Consider the following 21,191-nt stretch of genomic DNA (forward strand, 5'->3'; position numbering starts at 1 on the left):
ATTTCATTGTTATTTATGAGATTTTTAAAATTTTTCCCCCAATTCCCGGTACAAAGTATTATTTTGAGGAATGAATCATCCTTGCCTATATTTCTTCAAGTGTCAGAACCAGTTTGCCCACCTTGTCTTCTGATCCCAAATTTTCTAAAGCATCTGCAATGAATTCCATTCAGTGCAGATGCTCCTCATTGCATTTTCAAAGTGCTAAAATGAGGTTAGTCAGTAACAACTATTTGTGAGTAAAAAATAATTTTATGTATGTTTTTTTTTTTATTTGTGGGTAGTTTTTTAAAACAGTTCACATATATGTTAACTACAACCTTTATTTTTTTAGAGTCAGTTTCCCAGCATTTAAAATACAATGCAATGCAATGCACTCAATATCCATTTCACATAAAACATATTATGGAGTTAGTCTCTTTGGATCACGAGGAAACATTGATGTTTTCCTGATATTATCAAGTCCCAGATACAGCATGGTTACACGTTCCAGACCTAGGATAAAAGGAAATATAAAATTTTAAAAAATGGACATTAAGCTGCATGTTAATTCATTGACACTAACTTGTAAGGATAATATTTAGAATGTTAACAACATCCCCCGCCCTACTCCAAAGAACTGTTCTGATGGCTATCTCCATTATCGCTGTAGAAAATCATAATTAGTCTTCCTAAATAATGATTTCATTATCATAAATGCACAAATTAAATTGGCTTGACAGTTTTATACCATTAACTTTACAAGAATTCCAATCTCAATCAGAGTACTCCCTGGATTTCTCTGAAGTGGGGAGGGGGGGTTGAAAGCAGTGTTAAGGGGGGGTCATTAAGCTTTAATCATTATGTAGCAGTAAAAAAATCCACATTTTGTGCATGGGGGGCTATAGCCCTGGGATGACCCCCTGATCTCAACATATCAGCTAACACAACAACTGCCTGCAACCTTCTCCACTAAACATGAGGAAATCCACATGAACACAGCAAATTCACTAATTCATCAATAACTTTCTCTATTTCACCAACAGGACACTGGCTCCCCTTGTTGTCTGTCTACTTTTCATATAACCTGCCATGTAACTTTCTTGCTCTAGCATTTTCATTTCAACCCCATTCTTATTTCCCAAGTGTAAGAACTTACATAAGAACACTAAATTAAAATACAGTTGCAACCTTTCTGACTATCCTTGATGCCTATTAATATCATCCAAAAGCTATCCTATATTCCCATTTCCAAGGTCATTTAACAGCGGTTCCAGTACCAATCCTAAAGGGACCTAGTTCAATCTGAAGAGTGATCATTAATCACAGCCCTCTGTCCTGCAATATATCAAATTATCTTACCCATGATCTGATCATGTTTCAGATTAGGCAGTAACTTCTCATATGGGACTGAGTTAAATGCTTTGCTAAAATCCAAATAATATTAAAATTATTTCTTCCATCCACCTCATGAGGGACTGTCAAAATAGTTAACCATGGCTAATTAAACACAATTTTCCCTTAACAAAACCATACTGTTTCCTTCAGAATGCCATTTCTACATATGCACAACCGTGTTGCATTTTTAATCATTGCCACCACGATTTTACCTACCACTGCAGCCTGACTGACTGATCTCTAATTTTACCCACTTTGTTTTAGAACCTTGGGTACTGCCAATCTGTTGTCAATTAGCCACTCCAAAGGAATCTCTTTCAACTCCAAGATGCTCTCATAATTAACTTTTGGCTCACCTTGGCCTGCATAGTTTCTCCTAGCTGTGAAGGTTTTTAAATCTGTAAAGATTTATGCCAAGTAGCCATTCATTTCATCAGCTTGATTTTTTTTTGGCTGAAGTATAATCTTTGCTTCTCTGCATCATTTGCCACTACTAATACTACATTTCACCATTTGATCACAATTTTCTGGTAAAGTTCCCATTAGTTCTATTTTCTCTACAGAATAGCAATCAAACCAGCTTCATTTAATTACCTTTTACACTTTATTCAACACAGAAAGGTCTTTCACAGATCCCATGATAAGTTTTGGTGGCAATCTTTAATGGTTCGGGATTCACCTTATGATTTTTTGCCACTCCCCCATTTTGCAATTTGCAGTTGTCCGAATCTGTTGTTCATATTCCAACCCCTGAACTTGCTCTTACACTACTTGTGACAGATGTCAATCTGGCTGATAGGTGGCTCACAAATGACAAAATTCAGGAAGAACAAGCCTATTCTATTTTGAAAGTCAGAGATAATCTCAATGAATAAAGTTGCAGATAAAATACTATACAGACTCACACAAATATTAAAAGTAATTTATAATCAAACTAACAGAGTTAGATTTGTACTTTCTTACAGAGCCGAGAAGATGAAAACATCAGAGTATCTTACCTAACGATTAATAAGGCAATTGTTACCATTATTAAGAGTCACATATAGTTACTTAAATAAAATGGAGAGAGAGAGAGAGAGAGAGAGAGAGAGAGAGAGAGAGAGAGAGAGACACATAAGTGGTAAAACTTATGTAATCTGAGCTGTGCTTTTTATTCCAACAGTTTTTTTATTATCTCATACTATTACTGAGTTCAGTGTTCTGAATATCAGATATGTTTATCCTTGAAACAAATACAGAATCTTAAATGAAGGAATGATGCTTTTTCTGTAGGAAGGAAAACATTTAATTTTCCAGTTATGTCTTTTAGAGATGGATGTGAATATATGAAGGAATGTGAAGCTTGGACTTATTTTTTACTTGAATCAAATATTCACATTTGTTTCGTATTTTCACTTTGCACCACCCAATGAAAATTTCTAGTATATTTAAATGAAACACTCTGGTATCTGTATCACTAATTTTGCTTACAAATTATGAATGTTCATAGCAGTTAGCTCAATATTTAATAAACTTGACAATAGCACTGAATGACTGATCTTGTTGATTACACAGAGTAACAACAGTTTCTCATAATTTTTTAATAAAAGACAGAGTACTGCATGGTTGAGTTTTGGAGATTACATGGATATGCTCCTGTTATACAAGTTTAATATGTTATACAAGTGTACAAATAAATCTGTTCTATAAGATAAGATTGTGTTCATATAAGTTCTATGCTTATAAATATCCAGAAAGACTGTAGAAAGCCCTTAACACAAGGTTTTTCTTTGATATATTATCCTATAGAGCATCAACAGCAATGGCGACTCGTGACACTGTTTCTTAAAGTTACATTAAATTGCCTTGGTTATAATGGTTATAAGACATATAGACATAGATGGTAATAATAATAAGCAAGTTAAAAATACTACAAAACATTAACTGGACACTAATCACTAACAGACTTAGGTAATCTTAATAGAAATTTTATTTAAAAATAAAATCCATTCTTCAGTTTTTATTTGTTGAAAATAGATTAATAACTTTTTCATTCAAGTTTGGTGCACTGTTCAAACCGGCACAGCTCGCTTTGCAGTTCCTTTGACTCATTTTATTAGCTCTAAAAAAATGCATATTGGCAACCTGCCAACTAGGCATTAACTAAACCACTGGGGCCAAAATGTGGAACTGTGTAGTGCACAGTTCCACCTACAGTTATACTTTAAGTTGAAAACGATTTAGTGTTTTTATTCGTTTATTATTGCAAATAGAGGATGAGTATACTATATGCGGGACCTGTTAATAAAAATATTCATTGCGTTGCATTGTTCTTCACAAAATTTCATACAACTCCGTTGACTGTATATTTAGATTTAAAAAGCTGGGGGTGCTGCAGTTCCACAGTGCCTACCAATGAGCTTCCCTGATCAGCAGGAAAAAAAAAAAAAAAAAACCCACCTCTCCCCCCCCCCAAAGAAATTGTTTAGCTCTTCCTCGAATTTATTCAAACCAACCACTTACAACAACAAGAGATGGAAGTTTGTTCCAAAAAATCTTCCAAACCCACTGGCTGAAAGAAAAATTCCACATATCTATCTGCCATCACCCTTCCTCAATTTGAATTTATGTCCCCTCGTGTATAGTCTCAGCAAGAGGAAGAATGCCATCAATATTGATTTGATTTTGGTTTTTATGGCACAAGGGTGACTAAGACCATGATGTGTCAAGTCCAGTAATCAATATTGAACTTACTCTATCCATTCAAGGCCTTAAACACCTCAATCAGATCTCCTCGCAAGTGCCTAGTTTCCAAATGTTGCAATTTGCAGAACTGAAGCTTTTCTTGGTAAGAAAACACTTTTTTTCTCTTCATCCACTCCAGCAGATATACATCTCACCAAAAATGAGGCCTCCAGACCTTTATATAGTACTCAAGATCTGGCCTAATGATGGCTTTGTACAAGGGGATAATCACCTCCTCCTCCTTGGATAGTAAAATTCTTGTACATCATTGATAAAACTCATGATCTGTCCTGCAGTCTGTCTGCATTGCAAAGAAAACTTGATATCTGACTGCACAATTATCGCTATCCTCAGCATAGTACCACACAGTTGATATACCATTATCCACAGCAGTAACTTGCCCTTAATGACACATTGCTACAGTTTGTACAACAGTCTTTTATGTGCAACAGTATCAAAAGCCTTTCTGAAAAAGTATATCATCAAAATTATTTTTTGCATCCAGTTCCTGTATTGCTGCATCATAGTATCTATCAAATTGGTCAGACAAGACAACTGCACCCATTTAAAAAAAAGATGCTCTCATAATTATTGCTAAGGGTTTGCTTACCTTCTTTTCTATATCCCCTAATATAACTGGATAGATTCCATCTGCCCCACGTGCCTTTATGTTTAGCTTCAATAATTTATCTTCCACTTTTCTTTCAGTCATCACAAAATCATTTAACTCACCGTTAATTTTGATAAGCCTCTGTCATTCCCTTTCTCTAATGAATTCCACAAAATATCTATTCCATTTGTTAGCAAACTGAGCAGGATCATCAACAGCTAAACCATTCACATCAAGTGGCCCAATGTGATTCAACCCCTTCCTTCAACTATTAATATAAGCATAAAAGTCTTTGCTGCTGTTCTTTGCCAGAGACTTCTCATAATCTGCCATAGCTTGCTTAACCTCCTTTGCCACTTGATTATATACTAGTTTATATCTACCATAGGCTTCTGTATCACCTGATAATTTATATGCATTCCATGCATTTTTCTTCTCTGCCACATGGGGCTCAGCAGTTCACCTGACATCCATTTAGGTCTAAGCTTTGAACAGTATTTCTTAGTTAGTATTAAAAGCCTACCAGCTTCTAGGATTATTTCCCTGAATGCTTCCCATTTAGAATTTGGTGTAGGTAACATCTTCAGTGTGTCTCACTGCACAGAATGGAAAAGCTGTCCGTGACCAGTCACTCACTAGTCACCTTTATGAAAGAAAGTCTTTCCTTACCATTGACAGCAGTTATGTCTTTGAGTAAATTCTGCATCAGTATGCTATGATCACTACTACCTAGTGGATTTTTTTTTACCTACAGATTCTTAATGCATGAAGAATCAGTGCTATTAATCAGATAAAAAGTACTGCTTCCTCTTGTTACCTCTCTAACATGCTGCTGTAGAAAACAGCCATCAAATAAATCCACAAAAGTCTTGCTAGAGTGGAACTGACCAACCCACAAATTCTAGTCAATATCCAGAAAGTTAAAATCTCCTCTTATAAGACATTCTGATTTACTGGCTTACTGTATTTCTCTATATAGCTGTTTGGCATACTCATCACAATCATTAGACTTACAGGCACACTCCTACTCTAATTTTTGTTTTCCCATTGCTTATGTCACACCAAACTGACAACATTGCACTGGACACCCATGTCGACTGGATGCACTGCTTAGCTATAATATGCTTCTTAATTAAAGCATAACCCTACCCTTGTCTTGTCTATCCTTCCCGTACACCCAGCTGGCATATGCAAATGACTTGCCCATCATTGCCTATGGAGACTTCAGATAACAACTCAAGGGCACTTCAAATGCCATTCTTGAAAACTTTGCTGAATGGTGCAACAAGAACAAGCTGAATGTCTCCCCAACGAAACATCTGTGGAGACAGATGCTCCTCAAAGGATCTTTTAACACTCCAAGACTCATCAAATACAGAGGCTAAAAAATAAAATACGAGTTCTTATAAATATCGGAATGTCTTCCGATTTTTGACAAATTCTCCTTCTTACCACACTGCAGTTAACTCAAGGAAAAGGTGAAAAACACAGATGGAAAAATTGCTCAAGTCACTCAGAAGGGCTGGCATCTGAAGGAATACTCACCAGAGTTACACCACGAGTGTATATTTCTCCCTATTATGACATATGGTGCTTGTGTGTGTGGGAGCACCAAATCAAGGCTTCTGCTGTCTAGCAAAGACTGACCCAGACCCAGAGAATTACCCTCCTCGCAATCTCCATGATGTGCAGGATTATTTATGGTTCCACCCTGGCCATGCAGGTTATATGTTTTAAGCTGTCTATTGAGCATGAGATTGCTTTCCATTTCCTGAAATACCATTACAGAAAGAGATTCATAAAGAACTGGATGGAAAACTGAAGAAGCCAATTGAAACGGAGAAAACAAGAATCAAACGATAGTTTGTGAACCACTGGCAATGGACTTGGAATTTGAATGCCCTGGGCAGTGCTACCTTTAGGCTTTTCCAAAGGTGCAGGAGGTTAGCAAACACTATCCCAAATGGTTCAACCCAGGACTTCATGCCACATACCTCACACTCAAATACGGTAGCATGAACACAAAACTTCACGAATTTGGTCTCTCTCTCCAACTAGAAATCTTGGAACACATGCTGCTTGACTGCCCTTTCAGACTCCACATTCAAAAGGGATTCTCCTTTCTTGATTGCCACAAAAGAGAACTTCCTGGCATTCTTCCAATTTGCCAATAAAGTCTTCAAGCAATGAATTCAACTTCACAGGCTGGAGTAGCCTATCTTCACCTGACTACTGCTGTCTTAGCATTAGCAAAGGCACATGATGCGAGAAAGCAAGCTTATACAGCATCAGCCAAAAAAAAAAAAAAAAACACAGCACACCCTTCTCATTTCACCCATCCACTTGCTCCAAACATTTGTCTAGTTCTGCCTTGAATCTATTTAAGCTATCAACTTCTACAACGACAGATGGAAGTTTGTCCCAGCAATCAACCACCCGCCGGCTAAAGGCAAACTTCCTCACATCTATCCTACAACTGTCTTTCCTCAATTTGAATTTATGCCCTCTCAGGCAATTATTCTGAGCAAGAGGAAGAATCCCATCAGCATTGAGCATGCTCAAACCATTCAAGGCTTTATACAACTCAATCAGATCACCTCGCAGGTGCCTAGTCTCCATATACTGTAATTTGCAAAACTAAAGCTTTTCTTCATAAGAGCAACCCTTTGTTCCATTCACTAATTTTGTTGCCCTTCTCTGTACTCGTTCCAACAGCTCTACATCTTTCTTAAAATGAAGCCCCCTCAACTGTATACAGTACTCAAGGTGTGGCCTGATCATTGCCTTATACAAGGGGGATAAGCACCTCCTTATTCCTGCTAGAAAAATTCCTGTATGTCATTGACAAGACACCAATGAGCTACTCTTGCAGACCGTCTATACTGCTCAGAAAACTTCATATCTGCCTGCACAATTACCCCCAGGTCCTTTTCACTCTACCACTGTCAGTGTAGTACCAAACAGTTGATATGTTACTCAGGAGTTACTGCTTCCCGTATGCAGTACTTTACATTTGTCAATATTAAACTTCAGTTGCCACCTCTCAGCCCACCTGCTCAACTTTTCTAGATCCTGTTGCAGCAGCCTACTGTCATTAACAACCCTGCTGACCTTCGTATCGCCTGCAAATTTGGACATTAAGCCTGATATACCATCATCAATATCATTAATAAACACAGAAAACAACAATAGACCCAATACTTGTTTGTTTGGTTTTTAGAAGCATTAGCAACTAAGGCCATATTGCTCCGGGGATATGTGGTGGTTATTCCCTGACCTTTCCAGATCCTCTGTATTTGGTGGGCACAGGCTCGAACCCCTGTCTAATCAAGAAGCATGTGCTACGTCCTGCTGCTCCTGCCCACCTGGCTACAGAGGCACCCACGAACCCAATACTGAACCCCGGGAGACTCAACTAATAACATTAGTCCACAAACATGTGAAGTTTTTATGGCTCCAGTTAACAGAGAAGGTTTCTTAAATTTTTGCTTTTTATTGGCTTAAATTGCCATATTAATTTATTTTCTAGAGTTGCTTTATATTCCTAGTAACAATACTTTATTTTAATTTGAAGTTAGATATAGATTTTGTAGGTTATTACTTAGTATCGGTAAGGGTATCTAATCCACATGTTGTGAACAAGTTTTGCAGCTCCCATGAACGCTAAGTTTTTAATTATATTTAGCCGGTTTATTGGCTTAATTGTTAGATTAAATTATTTTCTATAAGTAGCTTATAGACCTAGTCAAGCTCCGTGGTTTATTTTGAATTTAGATAGTGCGATTTTGAAAGTAATTAATACCTAGTGTCCATAGATTTACCATTCGTAACTTGCCACCATTGTTATGCTATACAACATATGCCCCAACTAGATATACCCCAACTAGAAAGGGTTAACAGAAAATTAGATAGCGAGTTTAGTAGTATCAAGTAATCAGTAAAATTTACTAATCTTATTAAATTTCATTGTCAATTAAATTGTACTTTTTTAACTAAATACATATAACAACCTAGTTTTTAGAAACGTAACATTATAAATTAATATATATAACTTGACAGGACATAAGAAAGTCATATAATGTAACTCGGAGATAATATTCAATACTGAAATACATATACAGTAGACTCTTGATTTTCCGGGATAGATGGTAAAAAAAATATTCCCAGATAATCGATTTCCCGGTTAATTCAAAAATACAGTAAGTCCCTGACATACATAAGAGATACATTCCAGGACTTTTACACAAGTCAAGTTTCATGTAACCCAGGAATGACTAATAAAATATTGCTACTAAATCCCCAATCTGCCAAAATTACAAAAACAACATAATATCCTCAGAAGAATGAAGAAAAATAGTCATATATTTTTAATCAGTTCAATTAAAAACTTTATCTGGGGACAGCGGTGAAGTAGCCTGAGTGGCACACAAGAAAAGAAAACATAAAAGTAAGAAAAAATGCATGTTATTGAACTGTAAAAACTGATATGTATTTCATAGCCTTGGTTATTATTATAGTTAACCTTCATTGGTGCTGACCACATCTCGTATTCTGTCTTTCTCCTTTATTGTGTTCACTGTTGCCACTGACAAATCTGAATTAGCATTAGTAGAGGCATACGATGCAAAAAAAGCAAGCTTATGCACCATCAGCCAAAAAAACCGTTCTGATTTCACTCCTCTGTCCGTTCCAAATACCTGTCCAGCTCAGCTTTAAATTTATTAGGCTATCAACTTCCACAACAAAAGATGGAAGTCTGTTCTACCAATCAACTACCCGCTGGCTAAAGGCAAACTTCCACACATCTATTCTACAACTGTCTTTCCTCAATTTCAATTTATGGCCTCTCAGGTGATTATTCTGAGCAAGAGGAAGAATTCCATCAGCATTGAGCATGCTCAAACCATTCAAGGCTTTATACACCTCAATCAGATCACCTTGCAGGTGCCTAGTCTCCAAACACTGTAATCTGCAAAACTTAAGCCTTTCTTCATAAGAGCAACCCTTTGTTCCATTCACTAACCTTGTTGCCCTTCTGTGTACTCGTTCCAACAGCTCTACATCCTTCTTAAAATGAGGCTTCCAGACCTGTATACAGTACTCAAGTTGTGGCCTGACCATTGCCTTATATATAAAAATTCCTGTACATCATTGACAAGACATGAGTTACTCTTGCAGACAGTCTGCACTGCTAAGAAAACTTCATATCTGCCTGCACAGTTACCCCCAGGTCCTTTTCATTCTCTACCACTGTCAGTGTAGTACCTTAGTTGCTTAGTATTAAAATCTTATTGTTTGAGTTATTATGGCTCTTGGAAGGAGTGAGGAGTTCTCATCTGAGGAGGATCTGCTGGTGATGGATGACGAACAGTTGGGGGAGATGAGGTTTCAAGAACAGTTAAAGACGGCAGTTGGTAGATTAGAGAGAATAGAAAGTGAAGAAAAAGGGGAAGGTGAAGAAGAGAATAAAGGGCACAGAAAAGGGTAAGACTAGAAGATGAAGAGATAGATAATGGAGATAGTGAACATATGGGTATAGGAAAAGATATTTGGGAGAAGTTTTAGGAAATAAGACAAGTATGGACTAGGCTTCAAAAATTTCTATAGTGGCCTTCATTAAGGTGAATACAGATAAATATACTACGAAGTGAACAAGTTGAAGCAGTGGTGAATGAGGATATAAGACCTTTAATGAAGAAAGTTAAAGTAAAAAGAACAAGAAAGATTAGAGATAGAGGAATATTGGTTGAAGTTGATTCTATGAGTGATCTATGTGAATTACAGAATAATAAGAGGTTGGAAGAGTCTGGTCTTAAAGTCAAAGTTCCAAAGAAACTTGGTTTAAAGATAATAGTATATGATGTGAATAAGGATATACAGAAAAACAGTTTATGCAAGAACTTTTGGGATAGAAATTTGTTTGATCATGGATATAGTTTGGCAAGGGTTAAAAAGGAAGCAATTGTGAGGTCTATTTCTTCAAGTAAGGAAGGAACAAATTGGATTTTGGAAGTGCCCAAGGAGTTGAGAGATATATTAATAAATAAAGGAAGAGCCTATTGCCAGTGGACCTCATTTCGGGTGAAGGATATTGTCCTCATTCCAAAATGTTTTAAATGTTTATCTTATGGCCATGTGGCTTATCAGTGTAAAGGGAAGACCATGTGTGGACATGTGGAGAAGAGGGACACGTTTTTAAAGATTGTAAAAAGAAAAATGAAAGTGCTATATCTATTAATTGAAAGCGAAAAAATAGGGATTTTTGCCATTCAATTAGAAGCAAGGAATGAGTGAATATAAGAAGTATTATGAACAATATAGGACTAGATTAGATTATGGATAGGAGAGAAATAGAAATTAAATTAAAGCTAAAAGTACTGAAAATGAATGGGCAAAGATCCTATAATGTTGCATTGCAGTTGAGTCATCGGATGGACGAAAAAGACTATGATGTCCTCCTTCAGGAGCCATATGTGGTTGGGAACCTTGTAAAGGTTTTAAAATAACTGATAAAATTGTGCACTCCGGAGTAAACAGTCAGGCTGCTGTGACAGTGAGAAATGCAGACTGTGTGGTAACACAAATTGATGAGTTGTATTTTACTCATGGAGTCTGTGCTGAGATCTTGAGTGAGATTGGTAGCGTATATATATGGTAAGCGTATACTGCCAGTTCCGTGATGAACTGCAGCCTTATTTAAACTTTGACTTCCTCTCTTTACAACTTGACTTTCTCCAGTCCAACTTTCCTAACAGTGAGCTAATTTTCCTTGGTGATTTTAATGTTTACAACTCCAGCTAGCTTTCCGTTTTATAGTCACACCAACCCAGCTTGTCGAGATGCCAAGGCTTTTGCAATTACTAATGACCTTACACAGATTGTTCATTTACCTACAAGGATACCAGACAATCCTAACTATACAGCCAACACACTTGATCTTTTTCTCACAAACAAACAACCCTTCTAAGTACGCGGATGAAGTGAGTGGTCCTTTAGGCACCTCAGATCACAACTTCGTGATTGTCTCTTCTCCAGTGGAGCCATTATCTCATGTCTATTCCCAACCTCATATTGTTTGGCATTACAAGAATACAAAATGGGATGACCTGCGATATTTCTTTTCTTCTTTTCCTTGGTCAGATTACTGTTTCCAAACTTCTGATGTCAAAGTTTGCTTAGATCGTGTCAGTGAAATTATTCTTGTAGGAATGGAATCCTTTATTTCTCACTCCATTTTAAAATCTCGTCCTTTTTCTAAACATTGGTTTTCCAATAAATGTGCTAAGGCTGTTCAAGAGAAGAACATTGCATATCGTAATTGGTTTGTTTCCAATTCTTCAGTTTCATTTTCTGCCTACACCAAAGCTTGCAACAATTGTAAAGCAGTTATTAATCAGTCGAAACTAGATTTTGAACAGACTAAGAGTAGAAAACTTGCTTCTTGCCCTAATGGTAGCAGAGCAGTCTGGTCTCTTGCCAAAGCTATTGGCCACAACTTTTGCCAATCCCTGCTCCCATCTCTATTAAAACCAGATGGTTCTGTTGTCACTTCAGCCAAGGATAAAGCTGACTTGCTAAGCATCCCATTTTTCTTCCAACTCATATTAATGATCTTGGTAAAACACCTCCCACCATTTCCAACACACTCCATTCAATGCATCCTGTGGTCTTCTGTCAAAGCAATGTCAGAAGGATTTTGACGAATCTTAATGCAAAGAAAGCTCCAGATCCTGATGGTATTTCTTCACTTGTTCTCAAAACCTGTGCTCCTGAACTTACTCTTTGTTCTTTCCTGCTTTTTTTCACTTTCTTATTCCAAATGTGTTTTTCCGTCTGCATAGAAATTTGCTCATATCCAAACAGTTCCTAAAAAGGGTGACAAGTCCCTCCCATCCAATTATCTTCCCATTGCAATTTACTCTTTCTAAAGTAATGGAGAAATCAATTAACCCCAACTCTTAAACTATCTCGAAACCTTCCGTCTGATCAACGATCACCAGTATAGATTCCGCCAGTGTCGATCCACTGGTGATAATCTGGCTTATGTTACTCATTTATAGACAAATTCAATGGAAAAGTTTGGTGAAACACACAAGCAGTTGCTCTTGACATCTCAAAGGCTTTTGATAGTATCTGGCATAAAGGCCTTCTAAACAAGCTTCCATCTTATGGTTTTACAACTGTTTTTTGTAATTGGTTATCCAGTTTTCTCTCTGATCGCTCACTGAAGGTGATGGTAGATGGCTCTCTGTCTTCTAACTTCTCCACTAATGCTGGAGTCCCCCAAGGTTCAGTTCTTTCCCCCACTCTTTTCCTCTTGTATATTATGACCTTCTTGCATTGACTGGAAATCCTATCCATAGTTTTGCCGATGATAGCACATTGCATTCCACTTTCAATTTTGAAAACCTTGCCCTGCTCAATCAGCTTCAACTTCTCGAATATCCGCTACCAATTCCTTAAATGCCAATCTCCAGGAAATTCTCCAGTGGGGCAAAGACAACTTTGTTGATTTCAATCCTTCTAAAACTCAGTCTTGTCTTATATCTCGCAAAAAGGATTCTTCTGTTCCTATGCTTATCTTTGGTGATATTCCGATTTCTAGGCAAAATGATATATCTCTTTTGGGGATTACCCTGAATTCTAATCTCTCTTGGCACAGGCACATTACAAATATTGCTTCCTCGTCATCTAAAAAACTTGGTTTTCTCTTTCGTTTTCGGTGTTACTTTTCTTTTAAACAGTATTTGTTCACTCTGTACAAATCGCAAATCCACCCTACCATGGAATATTGTTCCCACATCTGGGGTGGTGCCTCCAAAACTTCTCTCAGGCTTCTAGATTCCATTCAGGAGAAGGCAGTTTGGTTAATTAATGAATCCTCTCTAACAGAGTCTCTCCACTTGCTGTCTCATAGACGTACTGTTTCTACTGCATGTCTTTTCTACAGATATTTCCATGGGCACTGTTCTTCTGAATTGGCTTCTATAATTCCTGCTCTCTCTTTAAAAACAGTCAAAACACTTGCCACCACCAGCCAACATCCATTTACTGTCCAACTTCAAACTCACAGAACCAACTTTTCATCTTCCTCGTTTATTCATTCAATTGCTGTTTTCTGGAATAACCTTCCCTCATACATATTTTCTGAAAATTACAGTCTACAGAAGTTCAAGTCTAATGTCAACAAATATCTTCTTTCATTTTCTCAACCTCCAACCCAAGCTCGGTACCAAGTACTATAGGTTCTATAACTCTCATGTTTGGGATTTCCATGAAAAAAAAAAAAAACTATATTGAAAAAGTGGTAGATGTATTACAAGGAAAGAAAATTGTAATGGTATTGATTCAAATGCAAGTTCAACAACTTGGGGAAGTCATGAGACTGATAGTAGATGAAATTAATTAGAGGAAGTATTGATAAGTCAGAGACTTAATATTGTAAATGAGCTAGGCCAGCCCTCTACCTTCAGTACTATACAAGGAGAATCTAATATAGATTTAACATTAACTACAGAAGCTTGTGGAATAAGATATGGTGGTGGATGGTTAGGGAGGACTGGACTACCAGCGATCATAGATGTATCAGTTTCGAGGGAAAGAGATGAGAGGGTAGAATGTAATACAGGGTTTGAAAAGAGGTTGCAAGGAGTTCTGCGAACTGGCAGTGTTTTGAAGAAGAGATTACAAAAAGACTTAGATATAATAGTCAAGAAATAGATGCAGTCTGGCTGGAGAAAGGGCTGAGAAAATAGTACAGTCAGTCCTCGTATAACACGTGTTTACACTACATGAATTCGTTCATACACGATTTATAAATAGGGGAACGATATCTTATATAACATGAACCGAATTTGCTTATGCACAATTCGCCTTTGTGTTTACAAGAAATGGCAGTCGAACGCGGAATCATCCCAACTGAACGCAATACGATAGGAATGAAGAGAAGATTCTGAAAATGTATTTATGTTTTTTATATCAGTGAAGGGGAAACACATTTCACCATAATAACGTAAAAACTAACACAATTCCAGCTATCGGTATAATCGCAAATGCAATTAGATCGAGTTTACTACCAGTTTATAACAGATTCCAGTAGCAGAAATGCAACTGGAAATTGTTTTTATTGTTTTATGGTAGTAACCCCTAGAAATGTGCTTTAGTAAAATGTGAAGTGTTAATAGTGTATCTCAGCCTTTACGGTGTTGTTTATTCAGTTGCTACATGCGCGCAGCTTTGTTTATGTGTATCAAGCTTGCCTCCTCGTTTTGTAATTGTGCTTTATTCCCTAAAAATGAGTAAAATACTTAAAAGGTGTGAAAAGGAAGCATCCTGGTGAACACACTGCAGAATCAGAGAGAAAAAGAACAGCAACATCGATAAACAGAGGCAGACTGGGTCAAAAATTCTTACCCAGGAAAATTTATAGTGGCCTCATACTATGGTTTATGGCCAAAATCACACCAGCCCCTGGCCCACCGGGGTTTTCCCGGTAAGGCTTATAGCCAGTCCGCCTCTGTCGATAGAGAAAAAATATGAAATTGTGAAACGCTTTGAGTGAAATGAAAGACCATGTGATATTGCACGTGCTACAGACCTAAATGAGGCAACGCCGAGAATTAGAAAGAATGCGGAGAAAATAAAAACAACTTTCATAGCAGAAACAACTCAAAGTGTAATTAATTAAAATCCATTAGATTAAGACACAAGAATTGGAAGAGATGGAACGGCTGTCACCTGTTTGGATAGAAAATCAAACAAAAAACATATATTAAAATCCATTAGATTAAGACACAAGAATTGGAAGAGATGGAACGGCTGTCACCTGTTTGGATAGAAAATCAAACAAAAAACAAGTTTGCTTACGATAGAAGAAAAAGCATTAGCAATATTTTATTACGTAATTGTCGTAATAAAATACGTATTTTATTCATAAAAAATACTTACGTATTTTTTATTATTTTATTATTTATTATATTATAATAAAATATAATATAATAATATATAAAAATTATAATATTATTTTTTATTACGTATTTTAATCATTATAACATACGTAAGTATTTTATTTATTGTGTTTGGTAATATCTACCCCAGGGGCTCACATCTGGTGAGTATGGGCTTGGCACACCCAGGGTCCTCAGCTGGATATCATCATTCTTCTCTTTCTTGGTGATTCCTTTTAACTTTCTACTTCTGACTTTTTTTTGCTCTCTCTCTCTCTCTCTCTCTCTCTCTCAGGGTAACTCGGAAATTTTGTTTTGGCTGGTGCAGCATAAGCCTCAGGCTTCCTTGCTCCATATGGCTAATAATAATAATAATAATAATAATATTTTGGTTACCAATGTGTGTTCAAATCTTGGGTGGTCGGCACCTAACCCTATTTTTCCCATAGGGCCTGTTGTTTATATTGCACGATTTTGCATTGCACAAGGGTTTCTAGGAACACAACTATCGTGCTATACGAGGACTGACTGTATTATATATGAAAATTGCTGCAGGTCTATGAGGAGGAGCACAAAATTAAAAAGGGTTGTTCCTTGGTGTAATGGGATATTAGCGGAAATGAGGAGGAGAGTGAACAGGGCTAGGAGGAATTTCCAGAGGGTAAGGAGAAGAGGAATAAGTGAACAAATGGAGGATTTAAAGAGGCAATACCAACAAATAAGATGGGAATATGTTGGTAGAATTCAAAAAGAGAAGAGAGAAGCATGGCAAAACTATGTAAAAGAGGAAATGAATAAGAACATATGGGAGATTACCATACAAATTATTATTTGATAGAATGAAAGTTGATCAGGTTTATAGTACTATTAAAATAGAAAATCAGAGTATGAGGGATTGGAAGTCCTCCATGCATGGTTTGCTCTCCTCATTGTTTCCTATAGATCAAATAAGTTTGGATAGTAGAGAACAAAGACAAATCAGGAAATTAAATGATGAATATGTGAGGGAGCAGGAAATTGAAAGGTTAATTACAGAGGAAGAATTGAAGATGGCATTGGTGAAAGTTAAGATAAAGAAAGCACCAGACAGAGATGGATTGCTACCTGAAGTGATAAAGAAGTTTGGTTTGAAATTTGGAAAGGAATTGGTAGAGTTATATAATGTGTGCTTAAATGAGAAAATCTTTCCTAGTTGTTGGAAGGAGGCATGCATTAAAAGATTATTAAAGAATAGAGAAAAAGAGAGGACGGACCCTGGATCATATAGCCCAGTGGCATTATTGCCGGTTATCACAAAGGTTTTTGATGAATAGATTGGAGAGATATTACGAGAGTAGTGCCCTAGGCAGTTTGGCTTTTGGAGGGCCAGATCTACTGAAGATGCTGTGGTTAAAATGGTGTCATATGTACAAGAGACTTCAGAAAATTGTCCTGGGTATATTTCTTGACTTTAAGGGGGCATTTGATCATATGTGGTGGCCGAGCTTTCTAGCAAGAATGAGAAAAATGAAGTGTACTGGGTAGTTCTATGGAGTTTTAAAAGATTATTTTAAAGATAGGAAAGTTACAATTGTAACAAAATATGGGAAAGCTACTCAGGAAGTAACAAGAGGTGCTCCACAAGGTTCAATCACAGGTCCCTACAGTTGGAATATTGTATTGGATGAACTACTGGTTCAGGAGTGGGTAGGATTTGAACCAGTATCATATGCTAATGATTTGTTAATAATGGTGGGGAGAAAATGTCTAGAAAAGAATTGGAGGAGAGAATTAAGAGGGCTATGGGACAAGTGGAGAAATGGGCTGAGGTCCCTAAAATGGAGATATTTATGAAAAAAACTCACATGGTTCTGCTCAAAGGGAAGCTCAGTGAAAGAAGCCCGACTGCAAAAATATTTGGTATGCCGATAGCATATGCCCCTTGGTCAAGTACTAGGAGTTTATGTGGATGAAGGGATGTCCTTTTTGCCTCACATGCAGAAATTAAGAGATAAAGTGAGGATGATTTTTTTTTAAAATTAGGAAAGTCACAAGGGTAGAATGGGGAGTGAAAGGCAAATCCTTAGACCTCCTCTATAAATGTATATTTCTACTGATCGTAATATATGCATGTGGGGCTTGGGGTCATAGAGTGACTAATTGCCACGTTAAAAGAAGTCTTATTTCAGCACAGAGATTTGCCCTTCTGGCGGTGACATGGTCCTGCAGAACTATTTCAAACGATGCTCTGCAAGTTATTGCAGTTAAGGAACCAGTGGATCTGATTATACTTAAAAGGACAATGGAATATATGATTAAGAATAATAAGAGAATAGAACTTATGGGAATAAAATCTTGTAGAGAAGAGGGAAGAGAGTATGGAAGACACGATTTGAAAGTAGTAAAGAAAAGGTTACAGCAGGATATAGATTATATATGGTAACAAAGGTAACAAGCCCCTTAGCAGTTCTGCTAAGGGGCTTGTTACCTTTGCCTTTCTGCCTGTGGTGAAAACTAGGAAAGAGATTATCTTGGACTAGTCTAGGAATGTTCCAAACAATGTTAATAATTGGACATGGGTTAAAGAAAAGACTGGTAGAGCTTGGTGTAGAAGAAAATCCATTGTGTATCTGGGATGGTAGAGGATAGAGAGCATATTTTACGGCAGTGTATAAGACATGATATACCAAGGAATATGTTAAATAGGCAGATTGGCTCTGACTCATACAGCTGGAGTGACTTGTTTAAGAACAGAGAATGGAATGAAGCTTTTGCTGAGTTCGCTAGAGAAATAAGCAGGATTAGACAATTGTAAAAATTTGTATATATGTAAATAGTGTTTTTATTAATTTGAAATTTAGTTGGAATTGGAATTTATCGATCTTAGAGTTTATAGTTGTATGGTCAACCGGGCTAGCAGGGTGGGTAAAGTGATTGCCTCGCGGGTTCGAATCCCGCCTCGGGCTTGGATCACAGTAAAATGCAAAAACTTTGGGAGGTGCATTATGGCCATAGAAGCTGATGTACCAACAAAAAAAAAAAAAAAAAAAAAAAAAAAAAAAAAAAAAAAAGTTGTATAAAAAGAAAATGTCGTAAAAAAGTATAAAATACAAAAATATATTGATGAATTTTATTATTTACAGTTTTAAATTGATTTTAGAGTTTATAGTTGTATAAAAGAAAATATAAAAAGGATAAAATACAAAAAGATATTGATGAATTTTAAATGTTTAGTGTTTTAATTTGGCTGGAACAAGAATCACAATTTATTGAAGTTTGCCTTTGAAGTTTAAAGTTTAATTGAGCCCTAGATAGTGGATATATTCACCCCCAGGGACTCACATCTGGTGAGTATGGGCTTGGCACACCCAGGGTCCTGAGCTGGATATCATCATTCTTCTCTTTCTTAGTGATTCCTTTCTACTTCTCTCTCAGGGTAATTGAGAAATTTTTTTTTTTGGCCGGTGCAGCATAAGCCTCAGGCTTCCTTGCACCATATGGCTAATAATAATATCTGTCTCTTCGGGGCAGGGGCGGTAACATATCCTCAATGTTTGATTTATCATAAGGAGGATATGATTAATGATCAAAAGAATAAAGCGCGGATGAGATTATTGCTCAGGAAGCGCAGATACAAGTAGGTGTTAGGATAGTGATGATGATCATGATGATGTCAGTGTAGTACCACAGAGTAGATAGGTTACTCTGGGGTTACTGCTTCCCATATGTAGTACTTTACATTTGTCAATGTTAAACTTCAGTTGCCACTTCTCAGCCCATCTGCTCAACTTTTCTAAATCCTGTTGCGGCAGCGTACTGTCATTGGTGTCATCACTGCTGCCAACCTTCGTATCATCTGAAGACTTGGACATTAGGCCTGATATACCATCATCAATATCATTTATAAATACAGAAAACAACAATGGACCCAACACTGAACCCTGAGGGAATCCACTAATTTTTTTTTTTTTTTTTTTTTAATGAAAACCCCAAACGAGAGGTATTAGAACCTATAGTACTCAGTACCGTACTTGGGTTGGAGGTTGAGAAGATGAAAGAAGATATTGGTTGATATTAGACTTGAAGTTCTGTAGATTCCAATTTTCAGGAAATACGTGTGAAGGAAGGTTGTTCCAGAAAACGGCAGTTGAATGAATAAACGAGGAAGATGAAAAGTTGGTCATGTCAGTTTGAAATTGAACAGTAAATGGATGTTGGCTTGTGGCAATACGTGTTCGGACTGTTTTGAAAGAGAGAGCGGGAATTATAGAAGCCAATTCAGAAGAACAGTGCCCATGGAAGTATCTGTGGAAGAGGCATGCAGCAGAAACAGTACGTCTATGAGACAGCGAGTGGAGACTCTGTTAGAGATGAATCATTAATTAATCTAACTGCCCTCTTCTGAATGGAATCTCGAGGCCTGAGAGAGGTTTTGGGGGCACCGCCCCAGATGTGGGAACAATATTCCATGGTGGGGCAAATTTGTCATTTGTACAGAGTGAACAGCTGTTTGGAAGAAAAGTAACACCAACAGCGAAAGAGAAAACCAAGTTTTTTAGATGCAGAGGAAGCAATATTTGTAATATGCTTGTGCCAAGAGAGATTAGAAGTCAGGATAATCCCCAAAAGAAATTGGAGTGTCACCAAAGATAAGCATAGGAGCAGAAGAATCCTGTTTGCAAGATATAATACAAGACTGAGTTTTAGAAGGATTGAAATCAACTAACTTTTCTTTGCCCCACTGCAGATTATCTGGAGATTGGCATTTAAGGAATTGGTAGTGGATATTCGAGAAGTTGAAGCTGACTGTGCAGAGCAAAGCCTCTCAAAATGGAAAGAGGAATGCAATGTGCTATCATTGGCAAAACTATGGATAGGATTTCATTAATACACAAGAGGAAAAGAGTGGGGAAAATAACCTTGGGGGACACCAGCATTAGTGGAGAAGTTAGAAGACAGAGCCACCTACTATCACTCTCAGTGAGTGATCACAGAGAAAACTGTATAACCAATTACAAAAAACAATTGGAAAACCATAACATGGAAGCTTGCTTAGAAGACCTTTATGCCAAACACGATTGAAAGCCTTTGAGATGTCATGGGCAACTGCTCGCGTTTCACCAAACTTTTCCATTGAATTTGTCCATAAATGGATAACATAGGCCAGAACATCACCAGTGGATTGACACTGAAAATCATTGATCAGACGGAAGGTTTCTGGGTAGTTTAACAGTTGGCGGTTAATTGATTTCTCCATTACTTTAGAAAGAGTAGAAGTAATTGCAATGGGACGATAACCGAATGGGAGGGACTTGTCACACTTTTTAGGAACTGGCTGCATATGAGAAAATTTCCAAGCAGAAAGAAAACACATTTGGAATAAGAAAGTGAAAAAAGGTGGCAAAGAACAGCAGTACGTTCAGGAGCACAGGTTTTGAGAACAAGTGGAGAAATACCATCAAGACCTGGAGCTTTCTTAGCATTGAGATTCGTTACAATCCTTCTGTCATCCTTTTGACGGAAGATCACAGGGGGCATTGAATGGAGTGTGTTGG

At 37.1% G+C, this 21,191-nt stretch overlaps 1 protein-coding gene across 1 annotated transcript in view; it reads right to left on the reverse strand.

Annotated features, from left to right (window-relative positions):
* Window positions 1-307: 307 nt before the first annotated feature.
* Window positions 308-21,191, reverse strand: part of AspRS (aspartyl-tRNA synthetase) — a 306,084-nt gene continuing 285,200 nt past the window's right edge. Inside the window, exon 14 of the mRNA XM_090380710.1 lies at window positions 308-495. Coding sequence (XP_090236836.1) covers window positions 404-495 — 92 coding nt within the window. The 3' untranslated portion in view covers window positions 308-403. The remainder of the gene's footprint in view (window positions 496-21,191) is intronic.

Source organism: Mastigoproctus giganteus, chromosome 9 (genome assembly GCF_048544385.1).
Source record: "Mastigoproctus giganteus isolate SK-2022 chromosome 9, ASM4854438v1, whole genome shotgun sequence".
NCBI classification, from domain to species: domain Eukaryota; kingdom Metazoa; phylum Arthropoda; class Arachnida; order Uropygi; family Thelyphonidae; genus Mastigoproctus; species Mastigoproctus giganteus.